This window comes from Dysidea avara, chromosome 1 (genome assembly GCF_963678975.1).
Source record: "Dysidea avara chromosome 1, odDysAvar1.4, whole genome shotgun sequence".
Taxonomy (NCBI): Eukaryota; Metazoa; Porifera; class Demospongiae; order Dictyoceratida; family Dysideidae; genus Dysidea; species Dysidea avara.
In genome coordinates this window covers 57,746,087-57,770,688 of record NC_089272.1, presented here as the reverse complement: position 1 = coordinate 57,770,688, position 24,602 = coordinate 57,746,087, and the positions used below count along the sequence as shown (strand labels likewise).

Here is a 24,602-nt window from a genome sequence, read left to right as displayed (position 1 = left end):
AGTGAAAACCAGATGTTATATTAAAAATTTATGCATGCTTTAATCACATTTGTACACACTGAAATAAGCTCAAATTAATAAAACCTATATACCGCTGGATTCGCCTATTTATGGAGAGTAAAAAAATCTTTGTTTCATGTTCGCACAGCAAAGGATGCATGAGTTACGGGCGCTTATTTATGATGCGGTAAAAATAACATTCACCATTGTCATTTCTTAGTTGGAATGGCCTTCTTCTTTGTCAACATGGAGGAGTACAGGGAAAGCACTATACCATGATTGATTTGCCAGTTCATGGTGCACAGATTGAGCCAAGTCCCATCTTCGTAGCTTGTTTCAATTGTGAGTTATGATTGATAATCTAAGCTCATGTGATTGATTTCCTGTATTGTTGCTGTACAAATCGAGTTTATCACTGTTCCACCTGTCAAGCACTATAACTCCAAGACCATTCATCATAAAAGGCTGAAACTTTGGCTGTCCACTCTTTTGTTACTATAGATTACAAAGATGCAATAAAATGTAATTTGAGGGATGTGTGAAAACAGCTGGTTTTTGTTCAGCTGGTCACATATGTACATGTGCACTTACTCAGATGTCTGAAAACCAGACTTGGAGATAATCACTTCAACTGTTAATACGTAGGTTAGGTTGTGCCAGTACTACACTATTCAGTTGTACGTAGGCTGATTCTTGCACTTTAAAGTTATATAATGGCTTTGTGGATATGGTTATGTAAACAACAATTTATAGCCAAATTTCTTGCTCTACTATATAGTGAGTAATTTGATAGAGTTTTATAAGCGTAACTATATTGTATGGTTCATAAATTATAGCAGGTAGACTGGAGCCTCTACAAATGTGGCGGTGAGGGAGATTTCACATCGATTATTTGTTGTACCTTTGCACAATCAGACCAAAATGGTAACTAAGGTAGGAAATTTATAGCTACCACAGTGGAACCTGTCTAAGCTGGTCACCTATGGTCCAACACATTTTGGCTCTACATAATAGGCAAGTGGCTGAAGTCTTCACTTGAGAAATTAAGTTGACCTCAATAGAGAGGCAGCCTTACTAAGACAGGTTTCACTTCACATGGCATACTGTAAGATATACCATAACAATGACCTATATAATTTATACATATTATGTACGCTGGTACAGTATAGTTAGTACTTTATACGTGAGTAGTTGATGATCGTAAACATTTGAGACTATTAGAATATCAGATGTCATTATAGACTGTTCTAGTTACGTACACGTACAATGAGTGCACCTTTCCAGGAATCAGTTATACCATACGCATTGCATAATACACTGCATGCGTGTAAGCAATGTGTGTGTGGTGGTATGTATCTATAAAGGAACTTACATCCCACCGTAAGGTGGCTGATCTATCGGCAATATTTGACACTTGTATTTCTGGAGGTGATGCTACAATGGGGGTAACACAGAAGTGCTGTAATAACTATTTTACAAATACAATACTACAGCTACACAAACACATCCACACACACTCTCATATGTTGTAATCATACAATTCATGATGTACTACACTGTATAATGCCAATTGTTAATACCAGACAGTTTCATGCGCTACATCACTAAGCAATGGGGATATGATTAGCATTTAGAAAATCACTACCAGAAGCCATTGGGTAGAACACAGTCACTGATAGTATTTCTTTACAGGTCACACCTTTGAAACTAAAGCTGGCAGTATAAAAAGACATCTAGTCGTCGTAGTGCTGCACGTAATATAAAAGGAGTATATTATTGTAATAGAATAAAGAAAGACTTTGTACATATACTGATATTCACATCAATCTCTTCCCACACACTAACTCAAAATGTGTAATATTCACAGGGGGCACCCTAGACATCAACCTGTAACACACAGTTGTGGGTGCCTGTCAGACAATCATAATCACATGTAGATGATGGTAGACAACTGCTCTGGTGTTCAACCACAACAGAATGAGTTTGACAGGTTTCCTGTGATGAATTTTCAAGCAAGACAGGGAAAGACTTGTAGGCTATCATGAATATAATGGCATCTCTCTTAAACAAACTCAGCACCCATCAATGATTTTGTGATAACCTGAGGTGATAAAGAGGGCACAGCAAAGAGCATTGTCAGCATTCGGTAACAAAGCCATTAGTTTCTCAGCTGTAGTGAAAAGGTGAAAACCTCTTTTGGTTTGTCTTGTATGTATATACAAACTCTTAACATGGCTTTATAGGTACCCTTTACAAGGACAATATATACTGCATACTCTACTTTCTGTACACATCACACAACACCAACTATTCACACTTATCAGACAGACAGACTGTATGTACTGTAGTTATACTGGCTATTATGTACTAGCACATTGTAGCATAGCAGCAGCTGGATGTCTTGTTGCTCTACACTACTGTACAGTACAATAAACTTTACCACAGCGACAAATTTTAGGCTACCGAGAGAATGGCATTTGGTACTGCAAGTTACGTAAATGGCCCAGACACAAGAAGACTATGGCTGGCTCGAGATAACAAGTTTTTAACTACACATGTGAACTGTTAAGGTAGTGATCATTGGATTAAATTCTTTATGATAATATAGGCAATAAAGATAAAGCAATCCTTGGAAGTTACTGTGGCCATGTACAGTACATAGAAGTAACAGGTGTGGGAAGTAACTTAGTGATTATAAACACATATCACCTTCACACGCCACTAATGCACATGCACACACTATACTATGTATTCATTCACGCATGTACACGCACATCATTACAAACACACACACACACACACACTAGTACTGTACGCCCATCAGGTGACACTGTTAATAAAGATTAGCTGTATCAATGATTAGTGTAATTCAATTACACTATTTTACACTGGGTGTAGCAGTGATCATGTATCAGAGGGTATTCTCCCACCAGAAGACTAATATAATCATGTTGGATGGTTTCCACTCTTACAACATATAACACAGATAACCTATAACCCAAGGAACACTGTATATCATAGGTCTCTTTGAGTTTGTTTGGTATATGTACTAATGCATTGGATTACTGAATTGGAAAGGTTGCCAAAATAAGCTACTGTAGCTTGTACAAAGTAAAGTGGTCATTTTATTATTACAGTTCATATAATGCAGAAGGGGGATTACATCTACTCCACAAATTATAAAGTGTGCGTGTGTGTTGTGTTGTGTGTGTGCACTCTGGGGGTACAGTATGAGGATACATACAAGGATCACAGTAAGCACCTCAATAACAGTACTGAACAAACATCGCATGTCGTACTGCAACTACAATTATCTGAGCAGTATAACTCAAGTTAAACATTACAGACATATAGGACAACCATACATATAATATTAAACATAGGACATCAAAGTACATTACAGGAGCCTAAGTTAGCTGGTATACATGTGTATTGTAACAAAGCACACAATGAGAAATACAGCAGCAACAGTCCAATTACACCATTGCTTGAATAGAATAAAAGTGGTACTATGCTTAAAAATGTACAGAAATTTTGTCAGAAGTAAGAACAATAGAAAAATAATATTGGATGGATTTACAAAGTTCTACTGATCCACAGTCAAAGCTGTCTGATTAGATTTACAAAAGTTTTGGTGGACGGCAAGTGAAGTGAAGTGGTCTAAAGCAATGTGGTCTAAGTTAAAAGGCCTCACTCATGACAACTCAAGTTAGGTGGTAGTAATTTAATCACTAATAGATATATTCCACTGATCACTGACTGTCTGTGGTTACAGTGTCACCATGGTTACCAGATTTATCTCTGTGTGTGGTCAAGGAACTTGAAGCCCCAAGGCTAGAATACAGTAATACCAAGTTGACCACAGCGTTGAGGATATAGTTTAGTTCTGAAGGCAGTTGATTGTAGGGAACATGATAGCATAACATAGCACAGTATCATAAGTAGCCTATAGCCTCACTGGTGACGCTCTTAGTATCAAAAAGTTTAATACACGTTGTTGTAAGATGGCTACTTTGTGTAACATGCCTATTCATGTTGTGTAAAAGAGTAACAAAAAATTTGTAACTTACAATAACTGTAATTCACAATAAACGAAAAACTGTTACATGGTCTGTAGTATGGCTCTTTGTAAGTTACACACACCAAGACCATTGAGACACATGTAAAATCTACTGGCTTAACAGTTTCTCAATTACATCTACATGAAGTCCACAATTAAACATTTCACACTAAACTATAAACACACAATGTTTGATAACAGAAGTGATATACACATAGAGCAAAACAGAATAGTGAGAACCAAAACATTCCCTTTTCGCTATCACTCAGCTACCAATCTCCCCCTTATCTCCCTTGTAGAGTTATCAGTCAAGTGTGTCAACCACAAATCAGGTAGCTACACTGTAATAGACCACAACCTGGCCACCAGTAGTACCACATCACACAATGACCTCATATGGACGTGCATAGCACATGTGTGAGATAAAATTATGGCTTAGTTTAGCGGTGAAATCCATTATGAAAACACAGACAAAACGAAGACATTGGCTTTTATCAAAAACCACATGAGAGAGGTGATCTTATTCATGCACACACCACAACTCAGAGGGATCAAAGGACTCTGTATAATATATCCCATCATTGAGAAGTACTTGTGACTCATAATAACAAATACTAGCAGCTCTTTGAGAATTGAGAAAAATGTGGGAATTTGTTCCTCTCAAATAAACAATTAAGGCACATTTTTGTATGCATGTCACCCACATTGACACAGCCAAAGGCAATTTTATAAAGTCGTGGGCTACATGGAAGTGTAGTTATTAAAACTGAACTGACAGCAGACATTAATGAAATATTTTTTGATGGTTAAATCACACACCACACACATCACCAAAGCAGTCTCATTTGTGTACAACACTAAACACAGACACCATGTGTATTTATTGTGCAGTAACCTTGACAATGGGCAATGACTTAACAACACATACTTATGAGTCATGAAAACACTTGAATCATTAGTGTGTTATAAGTGCTATTATAATCATGACAAAAGACCACGAGGACACACACACACACACACACACACACACACACACACACACACACACACACACACACACACACACACACACACACACACACACACACACACACACACACACACACACACACACACACACACACACACACACACACACACACACACACACACACACACACACACACACACAAATCAAGCCTTCAGATACCATGTCAGCCCGTTATGCTAAAGCACTGAGACACCTGCAAGTACTGTGAATCACTAACGGCATATGCTCCTGGGGCAGGACTAATATCCTACAGGAGGCTTCACAGGTAGAAATGTTGGCACCAGAACTCCAACCTGGATGTTCACCCATTACGCGAGACAAGGACAGTTGCCATTTGCTTCCCCAGTTAACACCACGTACCCAATGATAAGTGGACTACTGCATCAGTAAACACCGGGTTCCCATTATACACACACACACACACACATGCACGCACATCCATGTCTAGTCTCATTGAGAAAGTAAACTCTACACCATTAATCACTTCAAGTAAACGTATTTCAGTACATACACATATGTAGCTCTTGATGAGAATTTCCCTTTATCCAACAACATTCAGGATAAGCTGATTCCCAGGCCTTGTAGGATTTTACATGCCTTTGTTAATGAGTGATAATTATATTTGAAAAAAGAATCCATACCTCAGCTATCAAGAGTCACCATGTACATCAATCAACACTTATCAACACCATGTTCTTAATTTAAACAGGCTACACATTTATCTCTACAGGCAATGGATTCTGACTAGCCTTAACTTTCCATTGGCTGTCAATTACATGTACAGCACATCCACATTGCTAATTCATTGAGCAGTAAAAACATTGAAGATGTTCTTTCAGTGACTGAAAAGGAAATCCTTTTATTGAATTACAAATTAAAGTATTTGAGTACCAAGAAATTGATTTAGCAGACACATCATTTATTTCAAGCTACTGTAAATTCATTGACATTTAGGCATATGTAATTCACATATATTAGCACGTCACTTAAGTTTACATTTTTATTCATGTACAAATTATGTCTACAGGTCAACTATGCATGTACAATGATGTATTACACCACATTACATCATTACATTGCCATCCTTCATGTACCACACACAGAGCAAAGAAATTTAGTCACAACTCAAAAGAACTACAAACACTCATCACTGATAAAAACCAAGCCTCACACACCCAGCAATTTCATAGTACAATTCCAAATCAAACCATTTCACCACTGCGTAGGTACTCACTAGAGCATGATTCTCACCCCACACAGAATTTCTGTCACAAAACATTACATGGCAGAGTGGGAATCCTTTGACAATCTTTTTTGTACAACTCTCAACCACCTGGCATTTTGTAAGAACCAAAGAAAACACAGCCCACAAAAAATAAATTCATAGCACCAAAAAGTGCATACCAACACTACAGTTCCCATATGTGGTTGCATTTGTATACATAACTACATACCAGGATGCTGCAGCTCATAGTAATGGTCTGTTGTGTCTGAAGAATGGATTAGGATGAAAATATTCATGCAGTATTAATGAAGAAAAGAAATTCATTTAGTAACTATTAGATTAGAGAATGCTGAGGGAGGTATAGAGATATTCACGAAGATGATGACCAATTCAAAATAAACCTCCTATACTCATACACATTGGATTCTGTCATTACTACGTAGCTCAGCAGTTTAATGATTTGTTATCACACATTGAATATTCACACACTCAACTACATAAACTAAACATCTGGTACTAACAATGTTGAGTTATGCTGGTAATGTAATACAGTTTATATATTATATACCTACATTGTAGGTGCTTTACACTATACAAACACAGTGAACACACATGTACACTGCACACACCTCTTGTACAATTGCAATCCATGTCATTGCCCAGTGGACAGTTATCACAATCAGCTGCAAGTAATCTTTCTTGTTCAGTACACTCGTCTACAATACGAATCACAGGTCATTACAAACTGGACGGCTTGTACTGCATGCATACGATTGTGATAGTATACAGTAAAGATGTGATGCTCGGAATGACACAATAGTGTGATTTGCTTACTTTGCGAGTTGGCTATCGCAACTAGCGACCACGCACTAGCGAGATACAATACCAGTCTACTAATCCGCTTCATTCTAATACTCTACGATGAAATACAAAGTGATTCAGTTGCCCGCTAAGCTCTAGCTACCACCAACGGAACAGAGAAGCACTTTCTTTCATCGACCGCCCTTAATTGATAAAATATCCGGAGATAGGTGGCCGGAAACTAAAGTGTTGTTGTTTACCAAGTTGTTTGAAATCCGGAAAGCGGCGGTTTGTCTCGCTGGTAAAGATATCATTTCTTTGTACTGTTAACACGTTAAGCTGTTCATAGAAGGTGCTAATATTCAAAAGAGAGACTTCGGATGGACCTCATAGATGAATGCGGTTCGGTTTTGGGCTAGAACCAACTCTGTGCTTCGTTGCCAGCGTGCACTAATTGGAATTTTCAACATGATAACCCCAGAGACGCATGCTGGCTCCAGTTTTACCAGTCCACTTAGCAGTCCTTTCTCAATCAAAGACTTTAACGGCAAGGGATGCCTAGCAACAAAGCCGAAAAAGCAGAGAAGAACAAAGCAGGCGAAGAAATCAAAGGCTTCTCCAGGATTCAAATCGACTTCGGCCACGAAGAATGCCCCTACAATCTCGAGGGGCATAACGGCCATTGATAAAGCCAGCCCTATAACAGGCAAGCGAACTACCAGTGTCAATACAAAGTTGACTAGAAGAAAAACACCAGTAACACCTGACAGTGATCGAAGTAGTTTAACCTCTTTGATTAGTCCTGTAAGTGGACCAACAAGCTACAGGTTCTCCCTGTACAATGGTGTTAAACAAGCTTGGCAAGAGAACGACACCAGCAGACTTGCTAAATCACTTCGTACCTGTACGGAGAAAGGCAAATCTTCATCAAGATATTCTATATCAATGGATTTCAAGGCTGTTAAGACAGAGTCATTTTCTAGGTCTCATCGTCGTAGCTATCATCCAGGAAGGCCAAGCAGTGTGGAGGATATAGGAAAGGAGTTGGGGAAAGGAACTTACAAAAATGTCGTAGTGATGAGTGGTGCTGGGATTAGCACTTCATCTGGGATACCTGATTTTAGGTTAGTGTTTGTGAGTAATATGCGTTTGTTATCCTAGCAAATCATTATCCTAGTTAAGGCCACTCCAAATATATTCTCTGTTTCCTGTCCTGTACTCAAGCATATTTGCATGCGGGGGTGGTCCATTTCCATTTTTCATTATAAGATTGGTAGCTTTTCAAGCCATTATTTGCCTGGCACAAATCAAAAAAACTGCATAAAAGCATGATTAAGCTTGTTCCTTCCTTTTAAGTTGAAAAAATAGCACACACGTGAAGTTTGTGGCGACTTGAGCTGACATGGATTCAACTGAGCCTGTCAGTATGCAACAATAACCAGGAAATAATGGAAGAATACAGAATAATGGAATATTTAGAGCTGACAGTAACTAGATGTTGGCGGTGGACGGGAAACAGAATTTATTTGGAGTGGCCTAATCTTGAAACATAAGCTATATACATTCCAAATATAAAGCATCCTGGACTGTATTGACCGAGCCAACTGATAATTGTCTTGGTTTTTATTTTTGTGCATTGTCCAACACTACACTGTAAACTAGCGCTGGTACTTTGTGCATTTCATAGCTAGAACGATATGCTTATCCGAAATAGACATACCCACAGTGGTTCCTTTCTACTGCAATTACTTGATACTGCAATTGTGCTAAGAAACTAGCCATGATGCTAACCACTCAGCAAGAAGATGATATAAACTAGTTACTAGTATTATGTATTTTGTGGTTTGCTATTTAGTGGTCAAGTTAATTAGTATAGTGGTACATATAGTGTGCAGTGAGGACTTGTACAACATGATATGGTGTGCTTTGTAAGGTACACAGCCATGAAAGGTTAAGGGCAGGTTGTGCTCATTTATATCAATGTACGTATGTGTTTGCAATTCCAATAGGTATACTCATGAAAATTCATGGGATTTGTGTAAAACTTTTATGCTTTGATGTACACGTACTTGTGTAACAACTTTGTGTTTGTGTGGTAGTGGGCTCTGTGTGGTATCATTGCTGATCAAAGGACTGTATACATAAATAATATTGGAAGTATCCTGTAAACAACACTCAGTGGTGTGCAGAGGCGAGAAAACAAATGCATTACTGAATTACTTCATAGTGGTTTTTGTGTGGTACAAATTTCTATGAAGTTCATAAAGTGAAGCTTGATGTGTAAAATTTTCTGCTGTAATACTGAAACCTTACGTTATGCAGTGAACAGCATTTACCCAAGTCTCTACAATGAGATGCATAGAACTATGTAGTATTTTTGCAAAAATGTGAGCCTTATTATACTTACACATAAAACACAGTAATTGTTGTGTCATCATAATAAAGAGATTAACCACTGTCATTAACATGTACTAGATATTGTACAGTATATATTTACCATGTGGTTGCTTGATCAATCTATGCATATACACCGGAAAGTCTCTTATAACTTTTTGTGTGCTTACCTTTTCCCAAAGTGACATACATTTGAGGGATAATGTGTCATAAACCAGTGTAATTATCAAGGTTGGTTACTATGAGACATGTACAAAGTGTCATATATTACACATCAATTAGTTAACACATGGAAGGTAATTTTACTACTATGTACTACAATGGTGTACAATATTGTGCATGACTGGATCACATCACACTAACATGCTCTCCCAGTAAGATGCATGACTGAGAAACCATAATACAGTCTTGGTGTGGCTGGCTGAGGCTCAGTAGTTTTAACTATACTCCTTAATAATTTAGTTATCACCGACTTCAAACATGGGCTTCACTAATACACTTACCATGTAGCCTGTTTGCAAACATATCTCCAAGTTTTCCAGGCAGTGAAAATAATTTTCCTTTTAACTTAAGCCTTATAAAAGTGGATAGGAAGCCAACTCCCTTTATAATAGGTTAAAGAAAATTAATGTTGTATCACATCTTTACAAAACTAACCAATAAGTTTCACATGAACAAATCTTACTACACAATAGAGTTTAATGGTCTCTGTAATACAATAGCTAGTCACCAGTCACATACATATGGAGATGTGTAATTCAACACTGTGTGTGGGCATGTAAGCTAGTACAAAGCCAGACAATGTCTAATGTGTCTTTATCATGTACACTATTATGTACAGTACTGCCCAAATGCAATGTCGTCTCGTGAGAGTTTTAGCGATTAAAATACTTGCTAAAAGTGCGTTGTACCCGTTTCGTGAGCGAAACGGGTATTCATCTGGGATGAATACTCATGAGCGAAACGGGTTCCATGCCCTTTACTTAGCAAGTTTTTTCCTTTACTTAGCAAGTTTTTAATAACTTGCAGACTCACAAGATGTACCGTATATGTACTTCAATGTATTCCTTTTATTTGATCATCTTTTAATAATAATACACTTCTGTATTCAATTACACAGTCTGGGAAGAACAACGTTGTACTCAATTCCTCTGCCAGGGAAAAATGTGATGCTGATTGGCTTGTAGTTGAATTTATAAACAAATCGAATATGCACAATTGAAATTGATCCTACAAGGCATGATCTTACAGTATATTGGAATAACATATTTAGTGTGTACACAATTGTTTCACTACTTGAGTAACTTTGTGACCTGAACTTCTATTAAAGTGTGTGCTGTACTTTATTTTAATCAAAACCCTTCATGATTGATGTAGTTTCCATTATACTTTCAGGTATACTAATTCATGTTGTATAATCCTCACTGTATACTAAACCACTTGGTTACCATACGTCTTAGTAAATGTTATGAACTAACTAGATTGTTTATGTTTACGTAAATGAAAACCACATAGTAATTATAAATCAACAAAATACAGTAAACAAATGTTAAAAGGTAGTTGGCCACAGATAAAGCAGCCACAAATAAGTGTTAAAATATATGAAACTATATGTACTGTAGTTTGTATAGTCCCCTTATTGAGGGATCATCTTCATAGCTGGTTTCTTCAAGGTTTATTGCAATTTCAGGATTGTGTAATAAACACACACTTCATTCATCTCCTGTGGACATCTCACTATAGACATATAATAGAAGTACTAGGAAATTACAGTCAACTCATAGGGAGATGAGGGCCGAGAAGACTTAATGCTTGGTACAAAAGACTGAGATACCAGTATAGTTGGTTTTTGTTGCGAGAAATTTATTTCCCATCAAGTACGAATTCACGGAAAATTAATCCCCTACAATAGAAATGTTGCCATTATTAAAATGCTGCCACTATTTTCCCGTTACCACACAAGTTATATCACCACCTCGCTCTATAAACATACTATGATATTTTTCTTGGCAGGTGTCCCACAGTTTTGCCTGAATCCTTTGTAACTGCCACTGCATATCGATCTACAACGTTGTGTAATTCCCTATCAGCTCCCCAAACACTGCAGTCCGTATTTCGCTATAAATGTGGTAGCCACGAATGCAAGAACTTTGTGGGACACCAAAGTCATTTTCAATGAGTTTTCCAATGTCCTTTACACATCTCTAGTGGTGAGCGTCTAAAAAGATAATAAATATAGTAAATAGCTGTGAGGTTTTATTTGTGCAACAACAGGATGTTCGCACAAAATTGTGACGTAATTTTTTACTCGCAGCATTTAAAGCTTGCAACAATAACCAGCTACGTATACAGTACATGTACTCTTATAGAACAGTAATAGCTCTAATAGAACAGTCACATTATTTATACTAAACTAATTGATTTGTACAGCAAGTATGAATGTGTTGATCGATTTACAGAGTTGAGATTCAGACCATTGTGTTTGTCATGAATAGGGGGAATCCATTGCTGAGTAAGTGTTTCCTTGTTATCACCTTTCTTGACATGACGGCCGGGAAAAAGTGTCCATAATGCTGCAACAAAACAAAGACTTCCAACTCCTCTTGAGTAAGAGAATGTGATGATATTCAGGTTTATATCACTGGACCCTTTCTTTACAAAGAACAAAGTGTTCCAGGATTTTTTCAATTATTTTACTCATTATAATTAATGCTTCGTCCATTATGTCAGGGATGCTGTCATCACATATAGTGTGATCTAAACCATCATGTAGTAGTGACAATATTTTGTTACAAGAGAATCAGTTGTTATAGCTAAATGTAGATACATTCTGAATAGTTATGTATTAATGATGTGCACATGTACAGGTGTATATGAGTTTCTGCTATCCTTTTCCTTTTGACTATGGGTATGAGTGATGCACTGATACCAATACTAGTATCAGTATCAGCCTTATTTTGGCATTACCTGTAAAGCTATTAATTCCCAATGTGAATTGGTGCTATATGTCGAGGAAGGCACTATTCGTCCGGTTCCATACGTACGTTACAAAAATAACTTAAACAAAAAAGGTTGGCAAAATGAAAAGAAAATATGCGAAACTTTTTGGACTTGAACTTCGATCACTGGTGTGAAAAGCCAGTGTGGTACCAGCGGTGCTACTGTTGCTAGCTACCCAGCTCATTACAAATGTGATTCAATAAGTAACCAGTAAAAAGTCCAGGTGAAGAAGAAACCAAAGGACCCTAACGCTAACCTTACGTTTACCTGATAAGCATAATGATGTCCTTCACTGTCTGTATGAAAGTAAGTTTTTGGTGAGTTTGAGGCGAGCTAGGGTTGTTTGATACTGGAGTTGTTATGGGTGAGTGCCGGATTCCTGGGAACCCACTACGATATATCAAAAGATGATGGTAGGGAACAAGTTCCATTGAGTAAAGATGTTTTATTGTCACTTGTTATGCAGATTACTGTCTTGTGTTCACCCAATGACATTTTCTATTAGTGCAAGCTGTCATCCCTATTGGCCTGCAAGTTCCAGCTATTGAATTATTTTTCTTTTTCTGTGTATAAGTCATCACATGATACACTATAGGTGATATCATTACTACAGTATGTACGTTTATGTAGTCAGTTCAAGGAATCTTATGGTTACACATAGTCCTTGTACATATATAGATTCTTACCTACATAACTGACCCATATTAACAGACACCTGATACCATACACAGTACAAGGTACTATAGAAGGAGTTTTGTTGGTCTGGTACTTCGTGTTCTTTTACTAGTGTAGTATATGAATAATATTAATGATGGCTTCTGTCACAATGTTGTTCTTTAGAAGGTAAATAGTTAACGGTACACATAACACATGTTGTTATGGAATGTTCCATGTGTAGTGTTCTAGTGATGATGGGCCTAATATCTCACATTGTTAAGAGTGCATGAGGACAAACTGTCTGGTCCTTTTGATTCATGTGTAAATCGGACCAAACTTAAAGTCACTTGCATTTCTAGAGTTATGCTCCAAAATAAGCATATGTGACCCGCTGAGCGAAAACCCGACTTGTTTGCATAATTTAGGTAAATGCTGTTGAATACATTGGGTAAAAATGCATGCTACATAAATAATTTTACGCGTGTTTTAATTGCTTCAGGAAGACTCCAATTGAAATATCTATGATACCAACGGATTCACCTCTGCGTGGAGAGTAAGAATATTTTTGTTTCGTTTTTTTACGATGAAGCAAACATGAGTTATGTGCGTTTGATTATGTTGCGGCAAAAGGTAACTGTTTCTAAGCATGAACAACCTTGTTTGGTGTATTTAGGCCAAAAACTATGAATACCCCAGTTCATGATGGATAGAATGACACAAGTCCCAACTTTGTATCGCATTGCACTCGAGACATAATTATCAAGTGTCTGTAAAAATTTTCCCATATATGCACTGTACAAATCAATTGTTTTGCTATTCTTAATGTCTATCTCTATAACTCTGAAAGTACTTACCAGATAAGACTGAAACTTACAGCCAACCCAATGGAAAAAGCCCATTGGGTTTTTTCCTCTAGACAACAAAGAAGTCATAAAATGAAGTTCGAGAAAAATGCATGGTTTTTGCTCAGCCAGTCACATATACCTACTGTACAGTTGTCCATAGGTACATATTCATATAGACTTTACATACTATGGTTGTTCTATACAGGACTCCAGGGACTGGTCTTTATGATAACCTACAGCAGTACAATCTCTCCAGTGCTACTGACATATTTGATATCACCTTCTTCCCTCACAATCCCAATCCATTCTTCACACTGGCCAAGGAGCTGTACCCAGGAAAGTACCAACCTAATCCAGTCCACTGGTTTATCAGACTACTACAGGAGAAAGGAGTCCTGCTGAGGAACTACACACAAAATATTGATGGACTAGAAAGATGTATGTATATGTAAGAAAAAGATAGTGTGTGTTTACAGCCTCTATGTAGTTGTGTTTGCTACTGTACATGTCCTGTACAGACATGCACTGGTTTGCTGGAATTGATCTCTTAAAAATATGTATGTATCAAGTTTGTCTTTTGGAACTCGTGTAATCAAAATATTTTATGCTAAAGGTAGCCAGTGCCTGAGAACTGGTATGTACATGTGTACACCTATTATTGTGTATAGTATTTCTCAGTAAGTTATAAACATCATGATGGCAGGAAATAACAGTCCCTTGTATGTATTGTGGTTTATGATGTCACTGTTTATTATTATCCCTTGTTAGTGACATCATGTGTATTAGTTAAAGTACTGCCTGAGTTCTATTTGAAATAAAAGAGTGGGTGAGAGACAAAGTAGTGACCACAAAGGTGTGGGGATGGCCTATAAAAACATCACCCAGAAACCAGCCTCGCTTTTTCCAGACATGCAAGGATGAAGCAGTATTGGTTAGGTAAAACGAAACCCAAGCAAGTCTTCAGATCAACCCAAAATACTTTCAACAAGTTGCTACAGAATAAAAAATAAATAAATTAGTAAACAGAATTTTCTACAATTTGGCAGTAGTACGTGATGGCTTCCCTTTGTAACGGAAATCGTCCGTGTTTTGGTAGTAGCTACTTTGGTTGCGGAGGTGCTTTTCAAACACTTCTTGATTCGTAATGCTGTGTAACAGGTTGAACATAGCTGACAAGGAAGCGTAATGGATACTTCACTTTTCAGACGATAATTGATAGCTGGGGCGCTTGGTACCATTTCTTTCTTTTAATGCAATATGCATGGGTTCACCAGTCATAATATTCTATTTTACAAAAACAAGTACACAAAAAAAAATTTGGAATTTTCAACTAGAGTAGGGACCATAGCACGTCGATAAAAAGTACTGAAACAAGCTGGAGTAGTGCACAATATTAAATCACAGTAAAGCAATAAGAAGTGTTATATCCCTACTGTGCTAAAGATACCATAATGGAAATGCACAGTAGGGATATAACACTTCTTATTGTTTTACTGTGATTTAATATCATGCACTACTCCAACTTGTTTCAGTGTTTTTTATCGATGTAGTATGGTCCCTACTTTATTTGAAAATTTCTAATTATTTTGTGTACTTTTAGCACAAGGAAATGCTATATTTAAGGCAGTGCTTTAACAACTTTAATAGAACTTTCAAGTTTGAAGTGGAGTTAAACAAATACATGTACAAAATTATTCAAGACTTACCAAGCAGAAACAAGTGACTTTTGTCTTGGATAATGATCGGACGTATCTTGAAGACCCTCTGGAGTCTTTTTACTCATCTTCTGGGATGTTTTCTTTTCCAGTTATGTGTCCTTTTTGGTAATCTAGGGTCAGGGCACTGTTTGACTAATCTTCTGACCACACACAGTGCTATAACTATCATATAGTAAAAAACTTTGGCAGTAAAAAAGTGTGACGAAACCCCTCTGTTAAAAAAATTGGCGGAAAAAACTTTGGCGATTGAAATAATATTCGCCAAAGTTTTTACTGTACATAAGGATCTCGGTAAGGATAAAACGACAAGGTGTCAACTCATCAGTTAAGTAGTGTAGCAAGTGTATAGGTAGCTAGTGTTGTTGTAGCAGTACTTTTGTAGCTACTGATCTAACGATGTGCTAGCAAAAGCGTATGTGCTTCTCTATCTCCTGTGATGCCGAGAGCGACCGTATTTGCTTCTCAGTGAACTCCAGTAACAGAGGTTATCACGTATATCAAAGTATTTGGCCAAACCCATCACGAGACAACGAACTAACCGACGTGTGAACGGGAAGCCAGTTGGAAATGCTATCCCAAGGAGTGCTTACAACTGTGGGACACATTCCTAGGAAAATCAAGATTTCCAAAGTCAGCTCGATCTTTATTGTGTGGTTGTACGAGCTGACCTTCATCTCAAGTTCTAGTTACTCAATGCGAGAGACTCAATGTGCTCGTGTGATCATCTAAAATAATTGGCGAAAAAAACTTTGGCGAATTGAACGCCATTCGCCAAATTCGTCAAAGTTTTTTACTATATGGTACCTTGATATAGCACTGTGGTTGTGTAATTATAGCACTGTGGTTGTGTAATTATAGCACTGTGGTTGTGTAAACTGTTCTGTATGGCAATATTAAATCTAGCACTTTTTACTTTGATCTTTCACTCCAAAGTTCTTTTAATGTGTATACGCACATGTAACTTCTAAGTGTGAAGTGTGTGTATATGTAGCACATATCAGCCAGTCTTAAATAAGTGAAGTCCTTGAGAATTACATGAAGGCCAGTAGAAGCGGTTGAGACCAGGAGGTCACTATGAGGTTGATTGGCAAGGCCACACAGCTCTTCAGCAACCCATTTGTTGTATTTCTACCAATGCGCATATGAGCATGTACGTGCGTGCATGCTTGTGTATATGCATATGCACACAGGAGGGTGTGTGTGTGTGTACATTTATGAAGTCTTGACAATATTCAGTGTTACTATGATTACATACAGTATAAAGCACAAACTCATTAAGATCATGATGACTTTTTGACATGTTATGTCTGACACTTAATGTAGCTCATCCTGTTGTTGACCCTAACAAGTTATTGTTTACTATCAGACCAGCTGATTGTCTGGGGTCATGTTGTGTAGGTGTTTATTGCCTGTAGGGAGTGTTTGATGGGTAATGCAAGTTTGAATGTGTATTCTATGGCTTTGTTATTAATTTTGCTATGTTTAATGGACTACACAACTTGAAACTGTAGGGGGTTACTGTATTTGGAAGACCACGGGTCAGCAGAACATGTGATTAGCATATCCCACTACTGTAGCATAGCACCAATAATGAGCATTTTGTACACTTGGTGATACAATTATGAAACTTTCCACACAATTCCTGACATACATTTTTTGATAATGAGCCATCGCAGATTTGACCTTTGGTGATCTTTACAGCCATTTTACATTGAAAATTACTCATTTTTGTCTTTATCTCCCTGAGGCATTATTCTACACTGTTAAAACATGGTATCAAATTAAAGGTGATCTAAGAACTATATTGACATTTGTTTGAAGTTAGTATCTCATTCCACTACAAAGTTATATTCATTTTTGTAAGTACGTCATAAAATTCTTTGCCCTTGGGGTGTAAATTACTAATAGGCAAGTAATCAAACAGTACAGTACTGTTTAAGTAGGGAGTCCCCGAAAATGACATGTGCCACTTAATGTGCCGCCTTTAAAAATCATCCTAGAGACATATTACGTCGTGGAAATCACCTTTATGGAATAATATTAGTCCATATAACATGAAATACAGCATTAAAAACAAGAAAACATTTACCGGTGACTGGATATAGAATTTTAAAACAATCTCCAAAACTTGAAATTTCATCTCACTCATTCACCGACCACAGTCACAAGCCTAGAGCCCAACTGAAGCAGCGTATGGTCACCATTGTCACAATAACAAACTCACCAGTGAGATGTGCCTTTTGGGGTTCCAACGAGTGTACGCCCTGTGTGCCTTGTCTTTCCTTTTATCTTCAATCAGGTTGGTTGTCTTCTTCAAGCATCGAAACCATACCGAGGTGTTAATTTTCTATTTTTCTGTAGACACCACAAATTTTTTTCAGAAAGTGCTTATGCTGCTGGAAGAGCTGGGCACTTATAATTTCAAGTGTTGCACATGAAATGTATGGTGAAACATTAAGGCTGCTGAGTTGTCACTTTGACATTTGCCAATGCCTGGACTACAATCAACGAAGAGATTTGCTACTTAATAGACGGACTGATACTCGACGGCTTGTTCTTGTGAACACAATGACTCAGCCGGATGGCGAGATCAGCGGGTGATTAGGTAGTACTCAGGTGTAAATTGTATTACTTCATCCTGTTAGTCGAGACTAAGCTCCTGACAACTGAAAGGGCCTTTTCGTTTGAGCAACTTCTGGCCTGGATGAATAGAACGCGGACCATCGTACTGAGACAGGTCATAGATCTGAGCACCACTGCTACTACGATCAAAGGTAAGCTATGCACGCTACTACGGGTCTGTGTGTTTCCAATTTTGGCACAGCAGGTACTTTAATAGGAATTTAATAACTAGCTCATACATAAGTTACACTGTAACTAGCTGTGCTACAACAAAAAACTAAACACTCTAGTATTTTAAATTTTAAAATGAAGTAGGGATCTATGCAATAAAAAGTAGTGAAACAAGAGATGAATGATGGTATTACAGTTTAGCTCGATGGGAAAGTCCCTACTTTGGCACATTAGCTATAATTTTGCTCAATGCCAAAGTAGAGACTTTCCCACCGAGCTATGCTGTAATACCATCATTCATCTCTTGTTTCACTACTTTTTTTTGCATAGATCCATACTTCATTTTTAAATTAAAAAATACTTGTTCATAGAATTTCATGACTATTATAAATGATCATAACTTTGGAATGCAATCACCTATTGACTTCAATAAAAGCCGAGTAGGTCATTTTAGCAGCTCCTTTAATTTATAACTGACCTCAGGGAAATGAAGACAAAAATGATGAATTTTCAGTACAAAAATAGCTGTAAAGGTAACTCAAGGTTAAATGAGCAATGGCACTGTATCAAAAACTTCATGTCACAAGGAGTACAACTTATAAGGAAAGTTTCATAATTGTATCAAAAATTAAATTTTTTTCTTTTTCAATACTAAGGCCATACCAAATTAATATGTTTCACGGATTGTTTGTCCTCTAGTAGTGACCCGGCAGGTCGAAAAATAAATGTTCAGTTGCAACTACCTGCTTTGTTAGAGTTTATATGACTGCTCTGTTACAGTATCTCGATCTTGAAAGTATCTCGATCTTGAAAGGTGCTAAAGCTAAAGTCCTTCTGAAATAAATTGATGGAGTTCCATTTCCTTTCCCTTTGCTACTACACCTGTTATTGCTTGCACAATATTAAAGAGTCTACAGCCATTAATCTTTTTAAGAGATCACATGATTTGCATTTATTTTTGGGTTTGCCAAAACATTGACCCGTCACATCTGTGAAACATAAGATTAATTTGTCATGGTCTAAAGATGTAGGAACTACACCTGTATATACTATTTGATTTATATTACACAAAGTATACAAATATCAGATCATTATAATTGGTATTGGCTACAGATTAAATTGAATATCGGTACTATTGAAGAATCCTTATCAGTACATCTCTACATATGAGTGAGAGTCACTGTAAGACTAATACAGTTAAAAATCACCAACAAAGTTTCTGTACTTACCTTATGATGAGATGGGTGAGCCTATTCACAAAATGATTATCTTTTATTGAGATACACTGGGCCACTGTGTTTTACAGGCAACTGTATGAAAACTTATCTATGTAAAATTATGTAGTCTATTACTTGTACTGTATTGTACATGTTAGTGTACTATTAATGGAGTGATGGCTTGTATATGACTCTACAGTGGCTGGAGTAAAGCCTGGTAAACTGGTGGAGGCTCATGGCACCTTCTCCACTGCTTCATGTATCAGTTGTAAGAGCAAGCAGGACCCAGAGGTGGTTAAGGTGAGTATCACATGATATCATTTATTGTGTTAACTACATGTACGTATGTGTGTGATTGTAGAAGATGATATTTGATGATGAAATTCCTACATGTTCTAACTCTTATTGCAAGGTAATGACATTTGTGATAATTGTTTGTATGAAACTGTTAATGTTAACCCTTAAACCCACAGAGAGCTTTTCGGAAATGCGTGTTTGCACAATATGGGTACGAATGGCGACACTAGGTGGCTTAACTTAATTCTTACAGCCTACAAATACACATAGATTAAAAGTGTGTTCACTGGGCTACTTGGAGAAGGTTAAATGAACACTGGAACTATAGTGGCTTACTATGAAGCATGAACAACAAGTCACGTCTCCGTGTTTCTAAATTCTTGCCACATGTTTAATTTCGATTGTGGGTTTACTCACGTCAGTTATAATATGGCCTGATAGAAAAGAAAATTTCGTCACACATTGAGTGGAAGTTGTTACGAGGTGATAGGAGTAACTACCATCGAGTTATCGACCATTTTATAAAGGTATGTAAAGGGTTTGTGTGTTTCCTTACCGAAAAGTTATTTTCACGGCTACTTTTGGCCTCGCCATTTAGCGTTAGAGTAAAACCCTAGGTATCATTTTAATCCTTGTTACATCACAAGTAGAATGACGTAATTTGCATAGCCATAGTGTGGATGCTTCAAAAGTTACAGCACTTTGAGCAAGGCATGCATATTTATTAAGCTTAAATCCAGTTTTCTGGATTATGTGGGTGTAATGGTTAATGCTATAGAGATTTTACCACCTACATGTCTCTCTATTAATTAGGAGGATATGCATACTATTATTTGAAAGAAAAATAATCAATTAAAGTGGTATGGCAGCAATTTCAAAAACAAAAACGTTGACAGTGAATGACTCAAAAGTTAGTAAAAATCCAATATAAAGTATTGGTAGCAAATTCTGCTCAGACTATAACTCACCACTAATGCTATGTTCACCATGGGTACAATATAAGAAAACAGTGTCTACGATTGTCTGCCATTTAGAAAGTCTTTTCTTTATCACAAGTCTTCACAGGGGTGGTGGGCACCAGGTAAGGTTCAAAATGGATGGGGACATAATAACAAGCTACTTTGGGAGCTCTAAATGCACTTCAGTGGCACAAAATGTACCATATTACATTTGCGGCCTGTCCACATGAATAATGTTGTTTTGGCTCCTTCCCAAGACTTCTATAGCTTTGATATGCCAACAGGTTTGGTTTGTAAAAGTAGACTTGGCCAGTTTAAGATAATTTATTATCAGTCAGATGGGGTAGCCAGTGTTATTTGCTTATGTGTTGAAATAATTGGTTTTCCAAAATAAGATCATGTATTCCTGTGCTGGTAACACATTCATTCATACACATATATTTCAATTACAGGGTTTAGTTAAACCAGATATTGTGTTCTTTGGTGAAGACCTACCATCAAGATTCCACACTCTACAAAGAAAGGACTTTAGTTTGTGTGATCTGTTGATTGTGATGGGTACTTCTCTGGAAGTGAGTATTACTGTGTTGTTGTGTTTAGTGTTTATGTAGTAGACTAGTAGTCCTTGATTATCCAAACTCTTGAACAGGAGAACTTAGAAACCTTATAACCTCACAGTTTACTTTGAGGTTGACTTGTGTCAACCACTAAATACCATATGTCTGGCCTGTCCCACATCATTACACTACTATCCTGAAAATACCAATATACTAATCACTACCTTGTGATATCGATACTGTCATTGTTGTTACTGTATTAATATGTCATGGCAACACTATTTCTAACTTGACCTTACAAATAAGAGAAACAGATAAGGGTGGATCTTTGTCAGTATGGTAAATGGAGACAATATAGCACTATATTTTGATAACTGAATGTGCTTACCACCAGCCACAGTTAAGCAGCTTACTCCACAGACAATATGGGTATATAGAGTGCTTAACAACATATTAATTAATTAGTCAATTCGCATCGGTGGTTTTTGAGATGCTAATATAGATCCCATGATTTAGACGTCCAAAATAACCTAGTATTCCATAAAACATTATGGCTATTACTAGAGGTGTACTGATATACCGATACATATCGTATCGGTGGCCGATATAGACATTTCTACTATATCGGTGGGAGCCGATATTGCTGCTAAAACCGATACGATACACCGATATACAACTGAACTATCTTGAGGACACTGTCCAATGATCAAGCCACATTATAAACCTTATTATTTAGCTAACAAGGGCAGGAAACAGTAGTTATCTTCCTTGTTTACAAGCAGTATGCTATGCGAAGCCACCTAAGTGCATGGATAATTACTGTTTTGTTGTCACAAAGCTTACCCATACTACTAACACTTATAGTGGTGGGCCTCGGGAAACAGCAGAAAGATGAATCAAGAGCACAGCATAAAACAACCAGCCATCTCTACAAGCCATTAAAATGCGAAGTAATCCAGACTAATCTTGGCAGGGGCATGTATTAAAATATTTGTGGGTGCCTTATAGTCTGAGCTGCCAACAAAGGCCACACCACCATGGGTAACCAAGCCATAGCCAATAATGTTAAGACTGTCTTCAGTAGTTTCTTCAGTAGTTAAAATAGTCTGGCGTAGCTGACCCGCGTGTAGCACGAGGTTCTGGTGACAGCCGCATTCAGCACATGTGCAGATGGAATGCAATTAAATTTGAAAATACGTGCGAAACACTTGGACAATCTCCGGTAACAAAGCGCGACAGCTACTGTACTTGCACTTGAATGATGTCTATTTCCTCTACAAACCCTTACGTTTGTGCTGGTTGTGGAAAAGACATAAGAAACTCACCATAATCAGTAGCCAAATCGGAAATAACGTCATAGAATGTTGTTAATTGGTCACTAAGCGATCTGATTGGACGCGCCAGTTTTTCGTAAGGCTGGCACAGGTACTGAATGCGGCTGTCACCAGACCCTCGCGCGCGTTGGCTACGCCAGACTATAGTTAAAATAAAGTTGAACATGGCATATGTGGTTCCTCAAATATAAATAGCTACACTTAGTTATATCGGTATATCGGATTGGTATCGTATCGGTTTCAAAATGATTAATCCATATCGGATTGGTTTAGTTTTCTTATATCAGTATACCTCTAGCTATTACATGGCGTTAGCTTGGAGCAATGGCGTTCTGTGAATATGCGTGTTTTGTATTCTTCTGAAGACCTCTATATGGCAGGGGCTTATTTAATCGATCATAACTCGTGACAGAAATGAGCTATGAAGACCAATTTTCTAGGATCTGTTTGCTACAAATGACAATTCCAACAAGGTATATTGCTTTCTCTGTACTCCTTCATGTGGACAAAGGAGGAAAGTCATTCCAGTTTCATGGCATCTAAATATGCGGCTTGAAAGAAAGTGACAATGCAGAGAATTAATGCATTGGTAGGAAGACCACCATTAACTGATGATAAAAGGAATGGAATAGAGCAGACATTTGTTGGAACCACATATTCCATCAGTGAGTTTGTTATTGTGGTGAAAAATGGTGGATGTGCACTGCTCTAGCTTTGCGGCTGTGGTCAGTGAGGCAAGCAAACCAAAATACAATTTTTTAAATATTCCATATCCGGGAACCTACATTTTCTTGTTTTAAATGTAGTGTGTTAAAAATCATCCTAGAGACATTTCACACAACGAAAATCACCTTTACGGAATAGTACTAGTTCATATAATATATTTAGTTCACAAAAAATTCCATGCCCAGTACCACATGTAAAAGTTCCAAACAATGACATAACAGCTTTCCATGTATTATCAGTGTATCATGTCCCATGTGTATACAGGTGGAGCCATTTGCCAGTCTAGTGTCCTTAGTGAGAACTGGTGTACCACGATTACTACTCAACAGAGATCTGGTAGGACCATTCAAGTCAAGACGGAGAAAACAGGAAGACTTTGCACTCACAGATGACTTGGTCACTTCTGTTAAGGGAATAGCTCAATCTGCTGGTTGGCTAGAAGAATTAGAGAGAATGAGTGATAGTGACCCTTCTTCTTCAGCTGGTCCTTCTGATAGTTCTCATCAGTCAAGTAACAAAACTGGTCATCATACGCATCAATTGTCATCGACATGTGACACTACTTCATCGTCTGAACAATTATCAGTTTCATACAGTTCACCTCTTAAGCAACCTCATCTCAAACTGACCAGGTTGAAAGACTCTCCTGAACTCCGACACTCTCTGAGAAAACTCTACTCCAGTAAAATAACTGATAGAAGTGATGAGAAACAGGAAGGTCAGAATAGATCAACTGGTGTTAGAACTTTGTTCACCAAACAATTAGACTACAGTAGTGATAGTAGTGAAGGAACAATGACTACCAGAGAGGATGTTGTATTGTGTGCTAGTATCTCCAACATGAGTATCACCTGATCATAAAGGAAGACTAGAAGATGTTGATATTTGATTTGTTCTTGAAATGTCAGTTTAGTGAAATATACTGTAACAATTTTGTGTTTGGTTACTCAGATTTTATATTTAATTTCAAATGAATAACTTCATTGAAA

The 24,602-nt window shown here is 37.4% G+C and overlaps 2 protein-coding genes across 5 annotated transcripts in view; one reads left to right on the top strand and one right to left on the bottom strand.

Annotated features, from left to right (window-relative positions):
* Positions 1–7,353, bottom strand: part of LOC136237677 (sialidase-like) — a 13,649-nt gene extending 6,296 nt beyond the window's left edge. The window contains exons 1-3 of the mRNA XM_066027897.1: positions 7,150–7,353; positions 6,945–7,031; positions 1,373–1,434 (exon numbers count right to left, since the gene is read on the bottom strand). Of these exons, the coding sequence (XP_065883969.1) occupies positions 1,373–1,434; positions 6,945–7,031; positions 7,150–7,222 (222 nt within the window). The 5' untranslated portion in view covers positions 7,223–7,353. The remainder of the gene's footprint in view (positions 1–1,372; positions 1,435–6,944; positions 7,032–7,149) is intronic.
* Positions 7,342–24,602, top strand: LOC136237694 (NAD-dependent protein deacetylase sirtuin-2-like). 4 transcript variants are annotated; one of them, XM_066027910.1, is made up of 7 exons: positions 7,342–7,417; positions 7,466–8,240; positions 14,218–14,450; positions 19,940–20,040; positions 20,102–20,152; positions 21,449–21,568; positions 23,878–24,602. In XM_066027910.1, the coding sequence occupies exons 2-7, from the start codon at positions 7,510–7,512 to the stop codon at positions 24,466–24,468; spliced, it is 1,827 nt and encodes a 608-aa protein (XP_065883982.1). In that variant the 5' UTR covers positions 7,342–7,417; positions 7,466–7,509; the 3' UTR covers positions 24,469–24,602. The 4 variants fall into 4 exon arrangements, with proteins under 4 accessions (XP_065883982.1, XP_065884001.1, XP_065883989.1 ...); XM_066027923.1 differs by having other exon boundaries at positions 7,388–7,417; positions 7,469–8,240; XM_066027929.1 differs by lacking the exon at positions 21,449–21,568.

Bases quoted from the DNA above. Each gene is read 5' to 3' on its own strand.
- LOC136237694 (XM_066027910.1), top strand. From the start codon at position 7,510: ATGAATGCGGTTCGGTTTTGGGCTAGAACCAACTCTGTGCTTCGTTGC. The intron at 8,241-14,217 runs GTTAGTGTTTGT...TGTTCTATACAG, and splicing joins TCTGGGATACCTGATTTTAG to GACTCCAGGGACTGGTCTTT. The intron at 14,451-19,939 runs GTATGTATATGT...ATGACTCTACAG, and splicing joins TATTGATGGACTAGAAAGAT to TGGCTGGAGTAAAGCCTGGT.